We start from the raw sequence: 25546 nt of genomic DNA, 5'->3' as shown, positions 1-25546 counted from the left end.
GAGAAACAGAGTAGGGAGGATTTAGACTGCTCCCTGGTTTGCAGCTCCTGAGGACCTAAATCTGCTATACTCCCACCCATTCATTCCTGTTCTTTCCCATGGGCAGGCACATATGCAGAGCCACTTTCAAATCCCCATCCTTCCAGTCATTCAGGTGCATACCTTGGGATCATCCTTGATTGTCCCCACTCTTCCTCTGGAATTCCTCAGCTCTTAATCCCTTGCCAGTCCTACCGCCACTCTCTCAGTTCAGAAGCTTAATGATACAACATTGGAACTATTGCAATAGGCTTCAAACCTGACTCCCAATCTATTCTCCCCATTACTGTCTGATACTTCTTCCCACGCACAATCTTTGAATCTTGGCATGCTCTTGCTCAAAGTAGATCCCATTGGATAAAGTAGCAACTCCTTTACTTGGCATCCCAGGCTCCAGAGCACCATAGCATTGCTGCCATGGTCATAAGGCTGGCCTGGGTGTGCATCCAAGCTCTGTCACTTATTAACTGTGACATCATGGGCAATTTTCTTGACTTTGTGAACCCATTTGCTTCTTTGTGATAGAATTTACGTAGAATTGTTTTAAAGAAAAATGAGATCATGAATGTAAAGCAGTTAGCTTGGTATGTACTGAGTACTCAAAGGTATTGTTCAAGGACCTCTAGGCTCTAGCCCCGTTATTACCTGTCCCATAGGCTTAGTTCCAGTTACCTGAACTACTTGGTGATCTCTGTGCCTTTGCTCCTGTTTTTCCATCCTCTGATAGTCATCTTTTTGTGGTGCTCCTGTATATATTTTGTGCTATAGATATGTGTACTTGTTTTGATTTCCTTACTCAACTGTACGTTGTTTGAGGGCAGGACCTGGGTTTGACTCATTCTGAACTATAACTGGCCTAAGAGACACAAAGTGTTTGTGGAGTGGATATTTACCTCAGTGAAACAGCTGCCTAGTCTTGGGTTCCACATTGATTAGTTAATTGATGATGTGTTTATTTATCATAGTCTCCTGGATGTTTATTGGGTTCTACTGTGTTGAGGGGCTCAGTGATAAAAGCATCAGGTACAGTCTAGGCCTTGCTGTGTAACAGGGAAACAGGCTGGTAGAGCGGCCATAATGTATGTGGTAAGGATGGTGACAGGGCAGGTGCAGGGCTGTGATGGGAGATACTGAGGAGGATATGGGAGCACAGAGCAGAGACAACAAGCATAGTCCTAACGTCCTGAGGGCTTCCTGGAAGAAGAGGTCTTTCACCTGAGACTAGAAAGATGAGTAGATCCTTGACTCAGGTACATAGTAAAATTGCTTTAAGTCTTAGTTTAATAAATCTTGTTTCATTTGCATTTACTCGCAAGTGCTTACAGAAATACTTCCTTAGTACTAGATTTTCTGAAGTGATCTCTCACTCTCAACCAAGGCAACTGTTAGCACTTGAAGGTTTCTAGGGACTGGAACAAGGGTTGTGAATTGTATTTAAATTTTAAGCAACACCAACCCAAACAGCTGTGGCTGGAGGAGGAAAGTTTTCTCTTTAAGAGCTGGGTGGAAGATTATTCTCTTGTATTTGGGAAGAGATAATCATATACTTTCATGCTGTTAGGTTGGAGCCTATTCTGTTTTTGTTTGTTGATTGCCTGTTTTGTGGCTTTGGCTGTGTGGATACAGAGTAGGAAGGCTAGAAGCAGGAAGGGGCTGGGTGTTTTTCTGACCCTCCAATAGTTCTTCTTGGTCAGGAAGAAAGATTGTAGTGGCAGACATGATCTGCAGCTGCAGAGGAAGCAGAGGGGAGTTTTCCATCAAGAACAGACACAGGGATCAGGAACTGTATACAAGTCAGGAAGCTTGACACCAGAGAGAGGAGGCCACACAAGGTAAGGGGTCTCTGTAGACCCTGTACAAAAGAAATTTACAAGAGGAAAGTCAATGGATTAAGAACCATTGTGATGGAATAATCAGAAAGATTATGAATTATACTTACATGTTTCTTTAAAAAGGATTACTTTTTTGGCTTAATGATTGGTCTCTTTTATTGTTTTATTTTTAAAAGTATTATGCTAACTTCTTTTTAACCGCACCTAACATTTAGGACCCAGAACCCAAGGCATCTACTGCCACCTGGTGGTAGAGTATACCACCTGTGGGATTTGGAATTGAGATTATACATTGATTGAAAATTGATTCTGCAGTCGAAATATGGAACCATAGAACATTAGAATTGTTGGAGATATTAAATATTATATAGTTTTATTCTAATAAAACCCAACATCCTTTTACATACAGTATTTTAGTTGAATACCTTCGATGACAGGGAGCTCATGACCTGGCCTGATAGGCTGTTTTGTCATTTGTTCCTGTTAGAATGTTTTTCTTTTTCTTTTTTAATAGAAAAAAAATCACTTGTATTTATTTATCTTCATGTTTACCTCTGGAAAAACTCATAAGTTTAGTGATTCATCTACATAACAAGCCTTCAAATATTTGAAGGAACCTGTTTGTTTTTCCATAATCTTTTTGTCTTCAGGTTAAACAGTTGTAGTCCAATATTTATTATTCTGATGTTGTGCTTTTCATAATCCCCAGAGCATTTCTTTCCTCTAGTTGCATTCTGTGTTTCCAGTGTTCCTGCTGCCAGAATTGGATCCAACCCAGTGTTCCAGACATGATCAGCTTAATGAACTCTAGTCCTTGCAGGCTATCTGAACACCAAACTTCTAACACAGTCTGTAGAGTAAAAGTTAGCTTTCTGTAGTCTTTCCGCAATACTGACTCCTCTTAGGTTTGCGGTAACTGAAAGCCCAAGAATTTGTATCCTTTCCTCCATTGTAAAACTTTTTTAAAAAAAGCTAAAAGCAAGGGTGTACTTTAAAAAGAAGGCTTAATTACACTAGTTTAACACAAATACATTGTGAATTTCACAGGCTACCCATAAGGCCAAAGCGTTTTTGAACTCCATGTCAACTCAGTGTCTCTTTGAAGGTAGATCCTGGTATTAGTTATTAGGGGTACTTCCAGACAGTTTTTGTTAGTTTACATATATAGGTATATATCAGCATAAATGTGTGAATTCGTGTAGGTGTGTTTGAGATTAGCATATCATTTTGCAAGTTTTCTGTATGCAACACGTCCTGGAAATCTGCATAGTATATTTCACAGTGTGGATATTCCATAGTTTCCTTAGCAATTCTTTGATTATTTCTGGTTTTCAAAATCATCATAAACAGCATCTCCTTGTACACATGTACAAGTGCTTCTCTAGGGTAGATACAAAAGACTGGGTGATTACTATATTTTTATTTAAAAATGTAGATCTCAGACGTGAAATTTGCCCTTGTTAATTTTGACCTAGTGTTCGAATCTGCCCAGATAATTTTACATCTTGATTTTGGTCATCTATTATGCCATGAAGCCCACGATACCAGTTTTGCATCATCTGCCCATTTTAAAAGCATATCTTTGATCTCATGATCTAAGGAAATGATTGTTTTAAAAGTTAAACACAACAGTCAAGGGAGGAGCTCTGTGGCCATTACCAGAGGCCTGTATTCCACCTAAAGCTTACTGTATTGTCTTAACAAACATTTCGGTCCATGCAGTTTATCTACAGCAATTCTACCTAGCTATATGCTCATCCCATTCATTTTTCACCATCTTGTATGCAAGAATATCATGGAGGACATTTGTAAAAGGCTTAGCAGAAATTCAGACCCACCTTCTATGACATTCTGCTGTCTAGCGAGACTGTCAAGGAGAGAAGTGAGAACAGCACACATTGCTCCTGGGCACGTATTATTTAAAATAGATCCTGGTAACACTTTAATGAGCAATGTGTTTATGTACCTCCATGCAAGAGTGTCTCAAAGATATCAAGAAAAAATAAGCTGTCCACTCCTAGTTGCTTGTCTTACCTCTATGTTCTCAGTCCAGTTGGTCTCCCAGGGAAACTGTCTTATGGCTGAGAATTAGCTGCTTTAGTGACAAGCCCATGGGTTATATTTCCAATATTATTCAGTCTTATTTGTCCCACCCCAACATAACAGAGGTAAAGGGGCCAGGCACAGTGGCTCATGCCTGTAATTTCAGCACTTTGGGAGGCCAAAGCAGGCAGATCGCTTGAACCCAGTTCAAGACCAGGCTGGGCAACACAGGGAGACTTTGTCTCTACTAAAAATATAAAAATTTGCTGGATGTGATAGCATACACCTGTAGTCCAGCTACTCAGTAGGCGGAGGTGGGAGGATCCCTTGATCTGCCAAGATCAATCCACTGCACTGTAGCCTGAGCGACAGAGACCCTGTCTCAGAAAAAAACAAGCAAACAAACAAAAAACATCCCCCCCAACAAAAACCAAACAAAACAGAAAAACAGAGGCATACTCACACAGACATCCACAGGCCTAGTGCATTGACACCGCAGTCATCCTCACAGAGTTCCTCTGTAAACATGGTACAGGGACTTTCCCTGCATCACAGCCTTACTGGTTTACTTTGCACTATCATAAAAAGAATAGAAATGTTAGGCAAGTAATTTCCAACTCACTTTTATTTAGCTTTGAAATTTGTTATAAGACAGCCACAGATGACCCTCAAAGTGGTAGTGAAGATGAGCCTGTGGTCTCGAGGCTCTGGGTGGATGGTGGAGGATGGAGGCAGTGTGGCTGTCTCTGGACTCCCAGCTGCAGTTGCATCCGGCTGTATGGCTTCCCGGGCTGGGGTCTGGCAGCACCATTGCCCTTCTGTAGGTAGCCAGGCTTGCCTTCATTGAGGAAAAGTTCTTGTGTTCCCTCAATTTCAGGGCAACCAGTATGGAAAACATAACCTCAAATATCTTTGATGTAATCTCCAAGGGAAAAGTTGCTCCAACTTTTTCTTACTATAAGTAGAAATTCTGTTTTCCATTTTTCCTTCAATGGGCCTGAGCTATCAAAGGCTCTGGCAAAGTTACTGCCAAGTAATTCTTCTCCTGAATCCCACGGTTGGCTTTATTTGGGGGGTGGGGTGGTGGTAGTGTCAGTTCTACTTCAGAAAAGTAGAAGAAACAACAAATACTCCTTAAACAATCCTAAAAAAACATAGTGAGGAATGCAGAAGGGTAGAAGTGATACCAAATGAGTGAATTGTGCCCCTTTTGCAATCTGCAGCATTCCTTTACTCTGGGCATTACGTTAGGTGCTTGTTGCTGATGGAAGGCAGCAGTGGGGTGGGATATAACTATACGATCGTGACAAACAATGATTTCTGTTCAGAGGAGTTTACAGTGTGGTAAAAACAGTCTGCAGACAACATGAATGCAATGAACTAACCAGTGTTTCTCTTGAAAGAGAGTGATGCTTGGGTAAAAAATCACCCTCATAAAGAAGAGTCCACTTTTTGTTTTTCATCCGTGCAGTGACATTAATTCTTCACATGCAGGCATGATAAACAGGATCAAAGCTTCTGCTGCTTGCTTCCAGTTAAACAGACCTATCCTAGGTAAACCTGTATTTCCCTCTGAGAGCACCCCTTCCTTCTGGTACTTGGTTGACCTCCTGCCTTGGGCAGGGCTACACCCACCTCCACTTTTTTTTGGAGTTACTGCTAGAAGGCAGAAACTCTGTGAGCTCTTGGAAAGCAGCCTTGATGTTCTGTTCCATCATGTATTTCCAGGCATAGGCATCTTGCAGGCACTTAGTAAATGCTTATTGAGTGATGAAAGCTGCCCTTCATCTATTTCCCATTCATTTGTTCAGTACATATTTATTGAGTGACTTCTCTGTGCCAGGCGCTAGGGATACACCAATGAACAGGACCTGGTTGGGGAGACAGATGATAATATGGGGATGCTAATACAGGGTTGAGAAAGCACAAGATGTGGTGGGTGCAGATGCAGGGGTGGATGGCCCAGCTGAGTTGGCCAGGAAGGCTTCCTGGAGACCTGAAAAATTAGCAGATAGCTAGATGAAGGCCAGATAGGAAACAATGTCTCAAGCCTAGGAAGAGCATATGCAGTGGTCCAAAGGGAAGAGATAGCTTAGCATGGAAAAATGAAGGCTGATCACATAATGATAATGATAAACACATATATAATGCTTTCTGTGTGCCAGATATTAATCTAAGCACCTTACATTTATGAAGTTATTTAAATATTATTATCATCCCCATTTTACAGAAAACAGAGGCACAAAGAAGTTTAGTAACTTGACCGATCTAACACAACTAAGTGTTAGAATTGGTATTTGAAGACAGTTGGCTGCGGAGCTTTGGTGGTGACAAAACAATTATGCTGGTGTGTGTGTAGCACTGATTCCCAGTGATAATCCTGGCATCATGTTGGATATGCATGGGCCTTGTGGTAACAATCAACTTGGAGATTGTCTTGTTAAGTCTGACAGAACTTCTGACATATCCTAATTGTTGAGTATGTCTGTGTTAGGCAGATGATGAGACTCCTTGCCTCCGTGGTTGGTTTTGTTGTGTTTCATGTGAACAGACTGTAGGGAGGGTGCCCCTGACCTTTTAGTGGGAAGGGACTTGGGGCTCAAACAACAATTTAACTGTAGATGACCAAATCACATTGTCCACTGTAGATTCCCTTTTCTAATTGGGGAGAAAAAGAAGGGAAAATGGTTTAAAGACCAACACCCAGAAATGACCTACCTCTCCTGGTGCTTGGCCACTGTGTGTGGTTGTTGGAGCTACAGGTTGTGAGGAAGAATAGTTTGGTTGATTGCCAACTTGGTTCCAAGGGAATGGGCCTCAAAGGGCTTTACGATATTGGCTCTGCTTTCTTTTCTTCCAGTTTGTAAGTGGTAATCTAATCCGTTAGTGCATAGGCATTGTGCAGCCCATCCCTGTGACAGGTCATGGTGCCTGGGCCTTGGCCTCTGCCTTCCAAATTCCCAACTTTCCCCCAAGCTTTAGCATGACCACTTCCTCTGAATCCCTGTTGCTGCTACAGTCAGACTCAGCATGGAGCGATGTCCTCAGCAGCCTCCTCACTGCCTGCTGCCACTTGCTCAGGAAAAGCACATGAGCTGCACATCAGTGTTTGGAAAAATTAATGCTTTCAAGATGAGCTCCATACAGTCTTAGCACGTCTGTCTGTCTCACGAGCTGAAAGAAAGAAGCATGCTTAGACAATTACTCTCCAAGGGATCTCAAGGACTAGCTTTGTTTATTGAGTGTTTTTAGTTACAACACGTGAAGTTCTGGGATTTTTTGGCTTTGGCTTCTTTTTTCTGTTTTTGGTTATGGGAATGAGTGAATTGCCAATTAACAGGGCACTTGGAGGTTTCAAAATTGTGAAAGGCATGTTTCTTAACATGGGCACAATTGATGAGTCTTTGGGATATGAGCTCAGTAAAACGTGACAGATGGAATCCAGGCTCAGGGCTTACCTCAGACCAGCACTGCAACCAGATGTTCAGAGTCTTCCATATGCAGCTGTTTGGAGCCAAAGATCCACCTGTGAGGGCCCCCTTCTCCTTCCTCAGACACCCCACATCTTCATAGTCTTCCAATAGACATACTACATAATGACACAGTCACAGTCAGCTTTCACCTTACTTTACCCGTGCCACCTCCCACCACCTTCAGCTTCCCCCACCTGAAGCATAACACCAAGTAGAGTTGGCAGGTTTTAAAGTCTGAGGTTTAGAGAGTCAGAGCCCATTGAACAAGGGCAGGGATGACCGACTTGAAAGCCTATGTATTACAGTTCCTTGGCAGACATCACTAATTGATGGCATCATTCTTTCCCCATCCATCCTGCAAGTAGCTGCAGAATCTTTAAGACAAAGTTCTGGACAGTCACTGCCCTTGGTTAGAGCTGTAACTTGGGATGAAACATAGTTTTCATTGCTGACCAAAGTCCTATAAGGTGTCTATGTGGCCGATGAATGGTCTGAGGGTAGTTGAGGTTATTCCCGAATGCTTGTTACGGAGAACCAATTCTGACTCTTGTGGTAAGGGATGTGGAACAGAATGGGGAATGAATAGCATTTTCTCATGATACAGTGATAGAACTCCATCTGCCAGCCACTTGAACAGATACATAAGTCTGGTGAATTTTTTACTATGACATGTGGTTTCTCTGAAGTCCATCTCACATTTGAGACCTGATGAGTAGTGGGTAGAGAAGGAAATTGCTGCCATGGCTGTGAGGGGGAACCTCCTTTTTCAGAAGAGATTCAAGCTGCCACTTTAGCAGTGCCTTCAATATTTAAATGCTTTGAAAATTCCAAAGTAACAAGTGCTTATAGCAAAAAAATTATAACAACATAAAATTTTATAAAACACACTTCTCTAATTACCTTTCTTCATTCTTCAGGGATAAGTACTGTTAATAATTTGGTGTATATCCTACCAGAACTCTTCTTCTATGCACCGTGAAATGCATACTGATAGTGTGTATCTGTATACTTACATCTATTTTCAAGAAGTGGGATAATACAAATTGTTTCCAATTATTTCACAAATCATATTCTCCCATTCAATAATAGATTATGGAATGTTTCATGTTACTACATATAAAACTGCTTTCTCTTGTTAATAGTTTCTAAGTATAATGTAAACTGTGTCATAATTTATCTTATTAGTTCCTTATTGTGGGACATCTAGGTTTTTTCTTTCCTTTTTATTTTTTTCTATTATAGAATATACTGCAAAGTGTGTGTAAGTACAGCTATTTCAGTAGGTGAGAGTCTTAGAAGAATTGCTGGGTTGAAACCAACCCAAATGCCCATCAGTGATAGACTGGATAAAGAAAATGTGGCACATACACACTATAGAATACTATGCAGCCATAAAAAAGGATGAGTTCATGTCCTTTGCAGGGACATGGATAAAGCTGGAAACCATCATTCTCAGCAAACTGACACAAGAACAGAAAAGCGAACACTGCATATTCTTACTCATAAGTGGATGTTGAACAATGAGAACACATGGACACAGGGAGGGGAACATCACATACTGGGGCCTATCAGGGGCTGAGGGGCTAGGGGAGGGATAGCAGGGAATGGGGGGATAGGGGAGGGATAGCATTAGGAGAAATACTTAATGTACATGGTGGGATGATGAATGTAGCACACCACCATGGCACATGTATACCTATGTAACAAACCTGTGTGTTCTGCACATGTACCCCAGAACTTACAATATCATAAAGAAAAAAGAAAAAAATTAAAAAAAAAAGAATTGCTGGGTTGAAGACTATATACTTTAGAAATGTTGATTGGTACTGCCAAATTGATTTATAAAATATTACATCAATTTACTCTCCTATCAGGTTGGTTGTTTTTGTTGTATTTTTTTGGGGGGAGGGAACAGTCTTACAGGTAAAATGTGGCATACTGTGATTGCTTATTTATATTTCACTGATCATTAGTAATGGTCAACATCTTTTTACTTTTTATCAATTGCTTGTATTTCCTCATCTGTGAGTTGCCTGTTCATAATCTTTACTTATTTTTATACCAGGTTGTTAACTTTTTCTTAGTGGTTTCTGGGAACTTTTTGTAAATTAGAGATATTAACCCTTTGTATAATTTATTGTTGCAAACATGGCAAATATTTACCTCCTGGATTACCTTTTAATGTTCACATTTTTGCAATTTTATCTATTTTATTCTGTAAGGACTTAAATATATGAAAATATAATGTACTCACAGTTCAAAAATTAGTGCAAAATAAATAGGTCTTGATGTGACCCCCATACCTGTCTACCAAGCCACTTTTACCATAGATAACCATCAGTATTTGTTTCTTGGGTATCCTTCCAGTATTTCTTTCTAGAAATATAAGCAAATCAGAATCCTTACTTACATTATCCTTTTCTGATGAAAAGCAGGTGAATACTGCCCTGCTCTATGCCTTGCATTTTTATCCAACAGTATGTTTTGAAGATCTTTTCATATTAATTCACAAAAAGCCTCATCATTCTTTTTTCATAGCTGCATAATGTTCCTTTGTGAAAGTGTACTGTCATTCAATAAGCATCAGACTTTTTTTGCTTCTGTATGCTTTAAAAGAATATTGAAAACTTTATGCCCCTTCACACATTTAAGTAGATACGTAAACATTTTTACTATGAGTTTAAACGATTGCAAATAATATATTTTATAGCATATTATAATAGGTTTTAAACATATCTTCTTCAAAATCTTGGAGCTACGGATTTATATGAATTGGGAAAGGCAAATCTGATTATCAAAGCAAGTAGCCAAATCAGACATACTTATTTCCTGTCAGAGAAAGCCTAACTTATTTTTATAATTCAAGTAAGCATATTAATTAGACACCTTCTGTGACAACCCCATCTTCAGAATTCTAAGAAGAGTAGAGAGAAAGCTGTTAATAAATAGATGTGGTCCTGAGACTAATCATGCTTTTTTGCCTTCTAGATGAAAGAAGGCACAATCATTTTCAGCATCTCCTTGGCAGTCTCATCAGATCATGGGGCTTTACTTTGCTCTGCATGCACCAATGATTCCCTGTTTTATTACCTCCTACCCTGTAACAAAACACCTCAAATCTTAGTGACTTAGAACATCAATTTATCATTCTCATAATCATGGGGCTTACCAGGCCATTCTTTTGCTCCATGTAGTGTCTGCTGGGGTGCTGGGATAGCTAGCAGCTCCAGGGTGGGTTTCCCGTCATGGCTGGGAGGGGGCTGGAACTAGCTGCGGGTCTCAACCAGCAGCCATAGTTCTCGTCAACATGGCCTTTTCATGTGGCTTAGCCTTCTCACAACAGAGCAGCTAGATTCCAAGAACAGTTGTATCTATTATTGACTCCATTATTTTAAAATGTCTTTTAGAGAGTTAGGTGATACAGTCCAAGGGTCAAAATTCAAAATGTGTAAGAAGATATACAGTAAAAGGTAGTCCTTCTACTACTGTTGTTCAGCCTCCTGTTTTCCTTTGGTGATTTGTATATTCTGCAGAAAATTTAATGAATGTGTATATAAGCCAATGTACTGAGTTTTGCATCTTGCTTGGGAAAACCATCCCATCCTAAGACTATAGAAATTTTTCTTCTTGAAGTTTTATAATATTTTTCCCCCATGGAAATCTTTAACTGGGCTTTACTGAGTGCATGATTTGAGGCCAGGATTGATGGACTTCTTGGGATGCCAAATCATTGCTGTTCACTATGTGGATGGTCCATCAGGAACTTTGTAGTTTCTCTTCTCCTCAGTGCTGAGAGTCAGCCATGTTTGTCCCAAGGTATAGTCAAAGCAGTTTTCATAATTGAATCTCTGGTGGAACTTTCCAACCTGTGTCAGAAAGAGGAGATCAGATAAGGTGAGGCAGTTGGACATTTTTATTTCCCTAGTGAGGGAAGGACAGTGTCACAGGAATTAGAGGAAACATAAGATCTAAGAATCTTCCCTTCCTGAAGGACAGGTAGAGAAACTTGGGGAAACTTAGAATGGTGACTTGATTGTAACTCAGGTCCCATGAATTGAGAATTTCAATCTGATCTGAGCTTGTTTTTGTTGCAGGAGAATATACTAACCTTTTAAAAGTATCTGCTATGTATTAAGTGTAGTGCTTTGCATTTTATATGCTGTTTTGTTTTTTCCTCATGAAAAGTTCAAGTTTGATGGGATTAGTTTTACCTTCATGTAAAAGATGAAGAACTGAGATATGGGAAGTTAAGTGACTGGCCCCAAGTTATTCAGTGAGCTAGAAAAAGAGTTAGAATTTGAATCAGGTTGGTTTGATTCCAAAGCCTCAGCCTTTTCCCAATACCCCAAAGACTTGTAAATTAATGGTATAAAAGGTATAAAGAGGTTTCTAGAATTTATGAGACTCAATTATTTTTAAGAACCATAAGGAGAGCTCATTTGTTGAAAAGTAAAGTGATCTTTGCATATAGTTTTTTTTTTTTTCCTTTTTGAAAATAAGAGCCAAGGAAGAGAGAATTCAAATTGGCTAGTATGCAGGTAATTTCATTATCCAGCTCGATGTGTATGTATACGGGGAGCCAGGGCATTCAGGTGAGTCAAATATTCTGATTTAACAGTGAGTGGCCCTGTGGAACACACACAAATTATATATGCAAGGAACAATAGAAAAAAGGGACTAAGTAGGAAAAAAAAGTTGAGCTCTAGATATACGCTAACCAAAATTTAGCATTTATTTGACAATACAGTGGGTTCCTTTTGATCTGGTTGAAGTTCACATTCATTATTATCAATTCCAGTCCTCATGGTGTGGTGCCTGATTTTACTGGGCAGACCTGCTGAGGGGGGCTATCTGGAAAAATTCCTGGAGGGGATGTAGAAGGGCGTGGGATGGAGAGAACAGGTAGAGGTTCACAGGAGGGCTCCGCCTGGGCTGAGGAGTGAGGCTTCAGCCATTGTGACTGACAACTTAGTTTCCTGACTCTCTGATGGTGAGCTCAGGGACCGAGAGATGTGAGGAACATTCAAGAGAAGCCACACCTCCTGAGGGGTGAACAGCCTCCTGTCAGTGATGAAGTAACACCACCTCCTTTGATAGGCAGCTAAACGGTTCTTGGTGGAAGTGAGATGGAGGAACTGTGTGACTGGCTGTGAGGGAAACAGAGAAGGTATTAGTGAACTCCAGATTGCAGAGGCCTCATGGGTCATTTCTGAGATGGTGTCTCCAAATATTTACCTGCTTTTTTTCTTTTTTCCCCCAAAAACTCCTTTGCAATGTAGATGCCTCGGGGAAGGCAGCCAACCAGGTGTTCTTGCTGAGTAGGAAATGGGAGGTCAGGGCAGTGAGGGAGGGAGGATGAAAGGAGCACCAGCTCCTGTGATTCACTTCCACAGGATGGCCTCACAGGGACATGCCTGTGAAGACCTAGGGAAGGGAGTCATGGACTCTGCCCTTGACTCCAGATATCCACCCCCACCGCTGCTTACCTAAGGCCTGAACTCCTCTATGCCCTCCTTTCACTTAGGCTTTATCTTTTACCAAAATAGAAACATTTTCTGAGGGCCTAAATGTTAAGCTCGCATCATAAATACCTTGAATGGGATAAGGTTGTCAAGGTACTTTCCACAGGACTTACTGGAGAGGGGATTGGGCCCAGGATGGGTGAGCTTTATAAGGTCATGAAAGAGGAGACGGGTCTGGCCCTTAGGTGGGCAGTGGCAGTGGGGTGTGTTGGGGTGGCATACTGTATTAGAGATTCAGTGTAACATGGAGTTTTATTGACTGCTGGGGGAACTAGAAGCCCTCAGAGAAGGGGTAAGGAGGGATCAGGTTTTTACCACCTAAGAAGGTGGTTTAGAGCCCAGGGCAGTGAAAAGTTGTCTTCCATGAGCTGGGCATGCCTTGGCCAAGGCAGAGTTAAATATCTCAGCAGAGGTCGGAGGTGAGCAGGATGAAAGCTACACAAAAGCTGAGGCAAGGTGGAATAATTAGCTTCTGCCTTTCTCTCTACCTGACCTGATATTTGAGGTGTCATTTAAGGCCATTGTACAGATGTGAAGTGGAACTGTGGCAGAATGAAGGCTTTCTGGAGCCTGGGGAGGCTTTCTCAGCCTCCTGGCTGGCAGCTTCTCACCCCTCCATGTGGGACGCGCTACTGGGCCTTGAGAGGAGAGAGCCCCTTCTGCCTTCCAGGTGAGCCTAGTCTAATGGGGGGCTCAGAATCACCCTTCCTTTTGCACTTTAAGGGTGTTGAGGGAGGTGGGGTACACACTAGAATTCAAGATAGTGACACGAAGCTGGTGCTGAGGGTAGGAGAGGAGAGCAGAGACTGAAGTGGATGGATTACCATTGCAAAATTCTCTCGGGAGCTTGTTAAAAATGCAGGCATCTGGGAGTGAGACCTCGTTATCTGCATGGATAACCAACCCTCTAAGGTGATTCTGCCCATTAAACTTTGAGAACCTCTGAGATAGAGAATGTGTGAGGTTAGCTGGAAACAGCCTCTTGGGAGACGTGGGCTTGAATTTCAGTGTCTAGTTGATACTTTCTTGTTGTAGATACTGTCCTTGGCTGTGGACCTAAGAAGCCCAATCACCTGGAGACACTAAGCTCTCATGGGAGAGACTGGCAGCGGTCCAACCAACCCTTGAAATGACATCCCTGAGAATGTGTTGCCACGGGCTCCACTCTACCACTTGGGCGCTAATCGCCAAGGGGACAGAAGTGGTGTGGGAGGTTGCTGAGGATGCTGTCTGCTGAAGTGTTTGATTCATGTTACAACTGAAGCACAGCTTGCAGGGCAAAATGGCAGCCAAGTGGAGCCCACTTCCTGGGGCAGGGTTGGGGAGATTTGTATGTCTGTGGATGGTCTTCACTTCGGTTTGCAGACACTAGCAACTGTGTGACTTCTCGTGTTGCCTTCACTTGCCAGATAGGTCTATGTGTCTGAGGAGCTGGCCAGTGCTGCTGAGGGAACAGCGGTCATTGTTGTCCCAGGAGATGAGTGGGAAAGATTTTGGGATAGGGTTGGATCTCTCTTCCCTCCGTGCTGCTTGCCTTCTGCTCCATACACTTGTGCTGGCTTTATCTGATTGGGAACACAGTGTTTTCAAGTTGGGGCGGGTGAAGAGAGGGAGAAAGAACAGTGCCAAGGAAAGAAGAAGGAACATCGAAGAGAAAGGAACACATCCATGTTATAATATCAAGTAACTGCTGAACATCCAGATGGGCATCAGCCCTCGGGAGTGGATGGGGTGTTGCTGGCCTGATGACATGGGCTGTTGCTGGCCTGGTAACATAGCCTGTTCCTGGAAAACATGTCTCTGTAGCCATCTGGGTGGGCTGGAGGAAACATGCCAATGGGAATAGCTGTGCTTGCTTTGACCATGATGAAAGAAGGAACAACTGTGGAAGCATTGTATAAGACAAAACAAAAACAACAACAAAAACCTACTAATAAGGCTGTGTCCTGGCCAATATCCTTTCTAATTGCACTTCAGTTAAATGGCAATGCTGACAGTCTCTTGGAACATTTTATTCAACTTCTGGAAGGGCTGCATTTCAGGTAAGACTTATGAGGCTCTGTGGGAGTTGGAGAAATGAGCAGTGGTGGGCTGGGGAGCTCCAAGGAGTCCAGCTTGATGGGTTGACGCCAATCTTGAGTAAAACTCCAGGCTGAATGGGTTCACCCTGGGGCTGACCCGATGGGTATTGCTTATGTTCTTAGGTTCACTGTTTGTGGGGGAAGTGCTCACACCCATATTATTCTTGATAGTCTTTATTCCCTTTCCCTCTGCAAATGAGACGGTGTGGAATGTTTTGCCCTTAATTACTGGAGGGAGGGGAACAGGGCCAGCTTCTTTCTCCAGGCCCAAGAATGAGACTTGTAGCACTAGCACCATTAGAGCACTCTTTGGGACTTTCTCCCTTACAGTGAGAGATGCTCTTCCCCTGCCCCTCTCTTTCTAAGTCTCCTGCCACTATGGGAGCCTCCCTTTCAGATTTCTTCCAAGTTGTGTTAGAAAAAGCCTTTTTGGCATTCTTATTTGGAGATGCACTCTCTCTGCAAGTTATAAGTCAGGGGCCAAAGCAAAAGATGAAAGGCCTTTAGTTAATAAGTGGCCACATTTGGACCCTCCACTCAACCTGTGCCCATGGCATGTCAGTGCTGCCCTGGAGGGGCCTCCCTCAGGATTCCTGTTAGGAAACAGTTGTATTTCCCCAGGTCCTGCCCTACTATGAGGGCTTCCATGTCTCAGTGAAATATATCATAATTTCCCAGGGAATTTCTTAGAGCCCCAGAAACTCTCAGGGAGGAGACAGAGGGGCACCCACGAGTTGTGTGACCTTGAGTGTTATTTAATCTTTTGGAACATGGGTTTTCTCTTCTGTATACTGGAGAAAGTGATTCCCATCCACAGATCTTGCTGGGCACACAGGAGATGATAGTTGTGAAAGTACTTTGTGAACAAAAAAGTATTGGCCACATGTGAGCGATGGATTCTTGTTTTTTGTGAAGGGAGAAACACCGGATTACTTCTCTCTGGAGGGAAGAGGAGGGGTTTGCATTCTTGTGTTAACTACACACTGGAGTCTTGTCCATTTAAGGTAATAAGAAAATAATGCTAACAGAGCCTGAGACGTAGCTTCTGTGGTAGGGCTGTCTCTACTCAGACCCAGTGCTGCTCTTTAAGAAGAAACCACAACGCAGTTGGCAGGCAGGGGCAGGTGGTGGAGGTTGTGGCTCTGCTCGCTTTCTCCCTCTCCCTTCTAGCTCCTGCCCCCTGGATGTGCCTCCTCCCCAATATGAGTTCATCAGAAACCTGCTGCTTGTCTCATCTTGGAGGCATAAGTTCCAAGGAAGAGCTGCCACTGAGGGAGACATGCCTTACCAGCTGCCTGATGGAGAGGCCAGGAGGCCTGAGAGACCACCATTTCTGTTAGAAGAGTGGGGAGGCATTGCCGGTGTGGCCTAGGCTGCACAGAGCTGTGATGAATGTGCAGGTGGCTGTTGAGTAGTTTTTAGGCTTGGAGAACAAGGTCGTCCTAGACCTGGGGAATCCTCAGGTTTCATTTAGGTAAATAGCACTTCCAGTCACGTGGGTCACAGACTGGCCCACTGTAAGAGGGGCTGTGAGCAGGATAAGGACTGGACACCCTGTCATCCCCCAAAGCCCCTTAGACAATGCTCCTGGGCTGAGATCTCTGCAGCTTACTCTTCTCCTTTCCCTGAAAACAACAGACTCAGACCCCCTTGCATGTTCATTTGTCCAGTTAGTAACCACTCGAGTAATTGCAAAGTTCAGGGTTCTTTGAGGAACACGAAGATGATTAAAAAGCAGATCCTACCTTCATGGCATTTATGGGCAAGTAAGGGAGAAGAGTTATATACAAATGAGAAGGAGGAATGAAAAAAATAAAATATAAAGGAAGGAAGATCAGGAAGTCTGCCTGGATTCTGTGGCATTTTGGGTTATTTGTTGGAAAAATCAGGAGGATTTGGCCACGATGAGGTGGGAGAGTGGGGAGAGCATACTACTGGCAGGAAGGGCAGGAGCAAAGGCCTGGCAATAGAAAACCATGGGATATATGAACATGTGGGGAACTGAGAGTCTGGCAAGAGGGAGAGGGGTTGAGAGATAAGGGAGAACCTTCTATCTGCCACTATCTACCAGGTGCAACACCAGAAACATTATATTCTTCTTTTGCTTTGAGGCTTACAAATACTGTTCTCTCTGGTTTACTGAGGAGAAAGCTGAGGCACAGGGAACTGAATAACTTGATCCAGTCCAGGCAAGTATTAAGTGGCAACCGGGATTTGGTCCCATGACTGTGTGACTTTAGAGCCCATGCTGTCTCTACTATAACAGAGGTTCCATGAAGGGACATAGGAAAAAAGGATCTGTGGCCTTTTTCTGGTCATGTGGGTCCTACAGTCTTGGGCAAGGAGAGCCCTTGGACCCGACAGTGAGGCAGTAAGGCTCCCGGGCTCCGGGACTGGCCTCAAAGTCCAAAATGGCTGAGCTTTTGGCTTCCCATCCCACATTCTATTGGAGGAGCCACTGGTCTCTGGTGTGGGAAGCATGGAAGCCAGAATGGCCGGAGATACTGGAATAAAATTTAAGAGATGGACTTGATTGTGGATTTTCATTCTTAAGACCACTGCAAACCTCGCGTCTTTGCGAAAGCCCTTCCTGACTCCCTCCCACGCATCTCCGACCTCCCCTTGGGTCCAGGCAGGCTCGGTCTGCACACGGCGTTGTTCTGCACTTGTTCCTTTGTTGCTGTGAAACCGGCTCCCGGCACAGTCAGCCTCTGTGTGGGAGGACTTGTAGCTGTCTTTGCAGGCAGGCATTTGCTTAGAGCAGGCTGTGTGCTAGCCCAGCATCAAGTGATTCCGGCCTCCTCGAGTCAGCGGTGGTGGGATGAGGCTCTGCCGAGGGGACTGGCTGTGAAGGATGAGTTCAGGGTGGGATGACGGACCGCTTCTGGGACCAGTGGTATCTCTGGTATCTCCGCTTGCTCCGGCTGCTGGATCGAGGTATCCTGAATGTGTGTATGCTTGTGTGAGAGAGAGACTGAGAGAGATGGGTACACACAGAGACATAAAGAGACATGCAGAAAGACACAACAGAGGGTAGGGGGGCCAAGAAGAGAGAGAAGGAATGAAACAGAGGCAAGTAGCAAACCCATGGAAAGTAAAGAAAGGCTATTTTTCTGGGGACTTGTATGACCCAGCTGGGAATTGGGAGCACAGGATCATTTGGGGGAGCATCTGTATAAGAGGATCTCATTTCTTGCTGGGTTTCTCATCAAGCTCAGTACTGTAGTCAAATACAAGTTAAGGCCATTCTTGCAGGGCTCTTGATAGAACTCTCTGAGAAGCAATGCAGAAGGAGAAATGGTTCCTGCAGTCAGAAGCTGGGGGGCAAACAGACTCAGGCTCAAGTCTCAGCTCTGCCACTGACTTTAGTCTGATTTATGTGATTTTTCTGAGCTTGTTTACCCATCTGTAAAATGGGCATGGTAAAACCTATGTGCTAGGGTTGCTCTGGAGCTATTGTTTAATTCATACATGTAAAATATATAACATCATGTCTGGTGCACACAATAGGTGCTTAGTAAATGCTGAGTTCCTCCCTTTGCACCTCTTAGCATCACGGAACTATTAACGTCTATCCTGAGGTTACTCCCTTTGTTGATTATCTGTAGAAAGAGCTGGTATAGAATTTGCAGTTACTGGAAAGAAAAGAGAAAATCAGTTTTATTCCTCAGGTTAATCTGACCTTAATACATTTTACCATCAGATATTAATGCAATTAAAGTCTCCTGATAATGTGACACAAATCCAGATGTTCTGTGAACTCTGTTTTGGTAATTGATTTTTTAAAATATTGAATGTTTTTTTAAAAAGCTTTGGCTTCTTTAAGAGATTTTGGCAAGAATGAGATCAAACTCTTGATGGGAAAGATGGCCCTGGGGAAGCCTTGCTACGCAGCCCAAGGTGAATTCATCTCTATCAGGAATAGTTTTAGTGTGCCGGGAGATCAATAACAGGTGGAAGGAGAGAGCTGCAAAGAGCAGGTGAACCATGGCCCTTATCAGGAGAGAAATCAAAAATGGAGGAAACCAAACCAGCACACACTAAAAGCAGTTTCTCACTAGCACTGAGAAACAGGCCAGTGGGAGCCCAGACTTGAGATGAGGGTGTTAAGATGGAAACCAGAACTTCATGCTGATGAGGATCGTAGACTGAGAGAAGGGGGAAGAGACCACCAGGTGTGAATCCTCCTTATCTGTGTGACCTCAGGCAAGTTGCTTTACCTCTCTGTACCTCCTTTCCTTCCTTTGTTTTTTAAGAAAAAAAGGGGGTGATGATCACTGGGGCCTATTGGGGGGCGTGGGAGAGCTAGGGGAGGGATAGTAGGGGGTGGGGGTATTGGGGAGGGATAACATTAGGACAAATACCTAATGTAGATGATGGGGGATGGATGCAGCAAACCACCATGGCATGTGTATACCTATGTAACAATGCTGCGTGATCTGCACATGTACCCCAGAAATTAAAGTATAATAAGAAAAAAAAAGGAGGTGATGATGATAATACTAGTACCAATTCAGAGGGTTGCTGTAAGGGCTAAGTGAGAAACTACAAGTGAAATACTTAGCCCAGTGTATGGCACAAACAAAGTACTCTTTAAATGGTGGATTTCATTACCAAGACAGTTAATTCTCACTCTCCAACAAACATCCTGGGAAAGACAGGAACAGGTGGTATATAATAACCAGGAACTAAGAAAAGTGCAATTAAAAATGGTTAGGGGCTTAGAGACAATTTATACTTACATGAATTAAAACAAGATTCACACGACCATATGATGCTAATTAGAAGAAACTAGATGTTAATGTATAAGCTATAATACTACCAATTTATTTTTATCTTTTAGAAATGCTTGAATTCATGAATCACAAACTTAAGTTCAAGTTCTAGCTCCATTGCCTTCTAAGTGCCCGTGAATAAATGGCTAAGGGTAAGGACTTAAAAAATAAAGGGTATTGTTTTCTAGGGCTATACTTAACCAACCCTCAATTTGTTAATTTAAAAAATTGGAATATTAATAATAATGCCTATGTCATAGAATTTGGGGGAAATTTATGGTGTTAGTGCATATATAGCATTAGGTATTTTGGAAATGCCAGGTTAATGAATTTTTGGGTTGATAGATTAACCTGTCCCCTTGGATAGCAAAAGCTGGTTGCAAGAATTATGTGGTCTTCCATGCATGTTTGATCACCACATGTGGCTGTAATTTGAAAGCTTACGTGTCTTTCAATCTATAGGGTTTTCCTTAATGTGAAGTTTTAGACTAGTAGCTCTTGACTAAGTAGGGGGTGTCTGATTTCCAGGCGTTTGGAGGTTGGGTGTTGATTATGTTGCCCAGTTCTGGTTAATTGGTATTAAAGTATTAAACGTGTGCATACCCACATCCATATTCAAAAAGAATTTTCAGCTATAGCAACTGTCCTCTCGTAACGAATGTTACCTAACATTGAATAGAAAATGGCATGTTTTACAGTGGTGTGTGAGGCTGAGCTAACTCATGAATGACGCTCAATAAACATTTGTTGAAGGAATGAATGAATAAATGAATAAAAGATGAACCTGCCTCTCTGGGCAGTGAACAGAATTTCCTTAGATTTGATCTTTCTAAGTGTAACAGAATTAACTCCTTTGATCTGTTTTAAGATTTTATATCATTTTGCCCTCCCTTATCATTGTTGGGCCTTATGTCATCTTGAAAATAACAGGCCTCAAAAAAGTAAGGAGGATATAGGAAATGAGAAGTGGGAACTGATGAGTTTAGCCCAGGGAATTGAAATAATCAATGAGCTGTGTGCTGGCCTGAGTCACTCACTTGGCTGTGACAGGAGGATAAGTAAATCTGTGATCTGACACACCTAGGAAAAGGGAGGAAACATTAGAACACATCATGGAGCTGAAATAAACTTTACAAAGAAATAACAGCGTAGGCTTGATGATTGCAGACTAATCTTTTGTCTCCCCTGTCATTGTTCAGCTAAGGGTAAGGATTTAAAAAATAAAGGGTATTGTTTTCTAGGGCTATACTTAACTATATGCAAGAATTTATATGACAGTGTACTACCAGCTTGTTCAGACATTATTTTGATGATTTATTCTCCTTAATAACAGATGCTGTTTTTATGGTTGTTTGTTACTGGGCGTTTGTCAATTCTTCTGATTGTATTCTGTGCTTATAGACGTTGACTAAGGAGATGGTTGCTATGGTGGGGACTGTCTATCAAAATAAAAGAGCTCATAGAGATAAGAAGCATGAGTTGTATATAAAAGAAGTCATATTGCTTTTTGTTGTTGAGTTTTTGGTGTATTCATGGAGACCTGACAAGTAAGGTAGACTTTTACATTCCTTTGTTTATATGTAATATTGTTTTTGATAATAAAAGGGGAAGAATGAAAGACTGCGGCTCTTTGTTCATAGAGCATCAGGCAGTGATTCCCACCATGTGGGAATGTCCATCACTGGTAGTACATGAGATGATTTTAGGTGATTTACAGATGTTGCTTGAGCTTCTCTTGCTGGTCACTGCCTGGCACAGTCCAGAAGACAATCTGTTTTACCTGACATCTGTTTCTGTTGGGCTGTTCACCCCTGCCCCACCCATTCACTGTGGGCCTTCCTTAATCCCACCCATTCCTCAGCTCTCCCTTCATTACCACCTGTAGTCTCCCTCTTCCCTTTCCAGCATCCCTGCCTGGGCCTCACATTTTGCCCTGCCTTAGTTTCTTGGCCCCAGATGCCTCCAGCCTCCCCTACCCCCCCTTTTTTTTTTTTTTTACAAATACGTTTTACAAATAAGTTTTTACAAATAAGTTTAAGTAAAAAAGAGTCAACTTAAAACAATATCAAGGAAACAACAGTGTAGGAGGTATGTGGATATGGTTTAAATGGTGATAGAAGTACAAAAATTACTGATTGTGATTTTGTCAACATCTCACATAAGTGATACGTTGTACTTAAGTGATATGCTGAATTAGGCTGCTGATTTCTTCTTGATGCTTTTAAAAACTGACACATAATAATTCTACATATTTATGGGTACAAGTGATATTTTGTTATATCCATACAAGTGTAATGATCAAATCAGGGTATTTAGGCTATTCATCACCTCAAACATTTACTATTTATGTTGGGAACATTTCAATTTTTCTCTTCTTGCTGTTATGAACTATACAATATAATATTGTTAATTATTGTAACCCCACTGTGCTATCAAACCCTAGAACTTACTCCTTCTGTGTGTACAAACTGTATGTTTGTACTCATTCACCAACTTATCATTGTACTGTTTACACCATAAGATGAATTTTTTTAGCTTCCACATATGAGTGAGGACATGTAATATTTGTCTTTCTGTACCTGGCTTATTTCACTTAACATAATGACCTTCAGTTCCATCTATGTTGCTGCAAATGACAGGAACATTTGATGGCCGAGGAGTATTCGATTTTGTATATTTAACACATTTTCTTTATCCATTCACCCATTGATGGACACTTAGGTTGATTCCATATCTTGGCTATTGTGAATGTGCTGCAGTAAACATGAGGGTATAGGTATCCCTTGATATACTGAGTGATCTCTTTTCGTTTGGATAAGTACCCAGTAGTGGGATTGCTGGGTTGTATAAGAGTTCTATTTTTAGTTTTTAGGGGAAACCTCCATACTGTTTTCCATAACAACTGTACTAATTTACATTCTCACCAAGAGTGTAGAAGAGCTCCTTTTTCTCCACATCCTCGCCAGCATCTGTTATTTTTTTCTTTTTGATAATAGCCATTGTAACTGGGATAAGATGATATCTCATTGTGGTTTTGATAGCATTTACCTGATGATTAATAATTTTGAGCATTTAAACAATATACCCGTTGGCAGTTTGTATGTATTTTTTTGAGAAAAGCCTATTTGGGCCATGGGCAGTGGCTCACGCCTGTAATCCCAGCACTTTGGGAGGCCAAGGCAGGTGGATCACCTGAGGTCAGGGGTTCGAGACCAGCCTGGCCAATATGGTGAAACCCCATCTCTACTAAAAATACAAAAATTAGCTGGGCATGGCAGTGCACACCTGTAATCCCAGCTACTCGGGAGGCTAAGAAAGGATAATTGCTTGAATCCGGGAGGCGGATGTTGCAGTGAGCAGAGATTGTGCCACTGCACTCCAGCCTGGGTGATATAGCAAGACTCAGTCAAAAAAAAAAAAAAAAAAAAAAAAGAAGTAGTCTAATCATATCATTTACCCACTTTTTAATGGGATTATTTGTTTTGTTTTGTTGTTTTTGCTGTTGTGTTATGTGAATTCCTTGTATATTCTGTATATCAGTCCCATGTTGGATTAACAATTTGCAAATATTTTCTTCCATTCTACAGGTTGTCTCTTTACTCTGTTGATTGTTTCCTTTGCTGTGCAGAAGCTTTTTAGTTTCAACAAAGGTACCAAGAACATATGTTGGGAAAAGGACATCCTTTTCAATAAATAGTGCTGGGAAAATGGAATATCTATATTCAGAAGAATGAAATTAGAACCCTATCTCTCACCCTGTACAAAAATCAGCTCAAAATAGATGAAAGACTTAATGTGTAAGACCAGATACTATAAAATTACTAGAAGAAAACACAGGGAAACCCTTCAGGGTATTAGTCTAGGCAAATATTGTATGGCTAAGACCTCAACAGCACAAACATCAAAACCAAAATAGACAAATGAGATTATCTTCTTGGTACTGTCCACATTCCTGTAGCTACCACAAAGTGTTTTGGATTCTGGACCAGAAACCAACTGGTTCTCATCTCTTGATGTATGTTAGAATCACCTGGGAGCTCTTAGAAAGCATAATGCCTGGTTCCTCCCTTCCAGCACCCTCCCCCCCCCTCCCCTGCTTCCACCTCTAGCCAATTAAATTGGAATAGCTAGAAAGGGAGCTGGACATTGGCATTTTAAAGACCTCTGTAGGTGATTCTAAGGGCAGCCAGAGTTGAGAGCTGCTTGTTGTCATCTTTTAACATGGATGTCAGAGAGTAAAGGCAAAAGGGACTCTGTTCCAAAATAACAAAATGAATGGAAAAACAAGTCACTATGTGGGAGTAGTAAACAGGAGTAAACACAGGTATCAGTAAGTACTCCCTATGCTAGGGAACAATCTGTATAAGAACGCAATCTTTTGGATACAACTCATGCAACTTTCTATACAAACTTCAACCATTTTCTGTGACTTCCTAAATAAACCTTGACTTTCCTTCACATTCCCAGAAAAGCAATTTACCTGTGTCCCAGGAGATTATTTGGCCCTGGCTTGCTTTGGGTTTATTGCTCTCAGCTCAGGCTGCTGAGAGGTTTGGAAGGATGATGGTCTGTCACTGTAGATGTCAAAAGCCTTTCCTTCCTTGGTTATTATAACTCATAATAGGAAGGCATTAGGTGGGCATTGTCCATATTCTGCTAGAATTAGAGAAATAAACATAAGTTTCTCCCTAAGAATAGATGGGAGGTAAAGAGAATAACTGTTTTCAAGCCTTCATGGTGTTGGGCTCTACTTTGGCCAGGAATCTACTTGGGTTTGTCATTAAAGTTTACCTCTCCCTTACTGGCCACTCTCTGTTGTCTCAACTTTCAAATCTCTCAAACATTCCAGTTCAAGGATTGATTTTGCTCAGGTGCAAGAAGTCAAGAGGCAGCTGGACCTCATGGTCTTGGTTGTCAGTGCACCCTGATATTTGTGCTTTCCTCTTCCTTGGTCTCATCCTCACCATGCCTTCAGACTTCTTCTGGCTCCTGGTCTTCAGTTACTGACAGATGCCCTGTCTTTGACTTGCTCTGTCATTGACTTGCTTGCTGCTCAGCTATCTGCACAGCTTTGGCCCCTAACCAGGTCAGACTCTCTGTCTCTGCTTAGACCATCTGCTTGTAACTGGTTCCTAGCCTGCCATGGACTCTGGATACCCATTGTGGTCTGGCTTGCCCTATTTTTGTTAACTGTTGCATATGTGTGCCCAGCATGATGTGTGGGTTCTTTGTGCCAGCCCTTATGACTTGTTCCTTCTCTCCTGTATTCAGTGGGAAAAAGAAAAGCACACAGCATGTATATGAAAAGCACATTGGATGATTCTGTTGTGCGAGGGTTTTTCTAATTAGGGGAGTTTATATTGTAATCACCTTCTCATTTGAGCCGAATATTCAGGTAACACATAAAGAAGTTACTTTAAATTAGCTTTTAAAGTCATATATATATATATACATACATATATACATACACACACATATATATGTATATATACATACACGCATATGTATATATACATATATACACACACATATATACACACACACATATATACGTATATATACATACATATATATACGTATATATGTGTATATACATATATACACACACCTATTACAGTTATTTAATTGGCTTTTGACACACGATCACTTTACTAAAGGGACCAGGCTTCTTGACTAATAAACAGTTTGAACACATACCCACTTGAAACACCATCATGGTGTTACCAGAGCCTCACCAGCAACCTTCTTGTTTTCTTGTGCTTTCTCTTGAAATGCCCAAAG

At 41.9% G+C, this 25546-nt stretch overlaps 1 protein-coding gene across 1 annotated transcript in view; it reads left to right on the top strand.

The window, feature by feature from the left end:
* The first annotated feature begins 9115 nt into the window (after positions 1-9115).
* The window catches only part of KALRN (kalirin RhoGEF kinase), a 602830-nt gene continuing 586399 nt past the window's right edge, over positions 9116-25546 (top strand). Inside the window, exon 1 of the mRNA XM_032268307.1 lies at positions 9116-17927. Coding sequence (XP_032124198.1) covers positions 17861-17927 — 67 coding nt within the window. The 5' untranslated portion in view covers positions 9116-17860. The remainder of the gene's footprint in view (positions 17928-25546) is intronic.

Source organism: Sapajus apella, unplaced genomic scaffold (genome assembly GCF_009761245.1).
Source record: "Sapajus apella isolate SASKATOON/1434 unplaced genomic scaffold, GSC_monkey_1.0 scaffold178, whole genome shotgun sequence".
Lineage (NCBI taxonomy): Eukaryota > Metazoa > Chordata > Mammalia > Primates > Cebidae > Sapajus > Sapajus apella.
The sequence above is the reverse complement of the archived record's forward strand: the minus strand, read 5'-3'. Positions and strand labels throughout refer to the sequence as shown.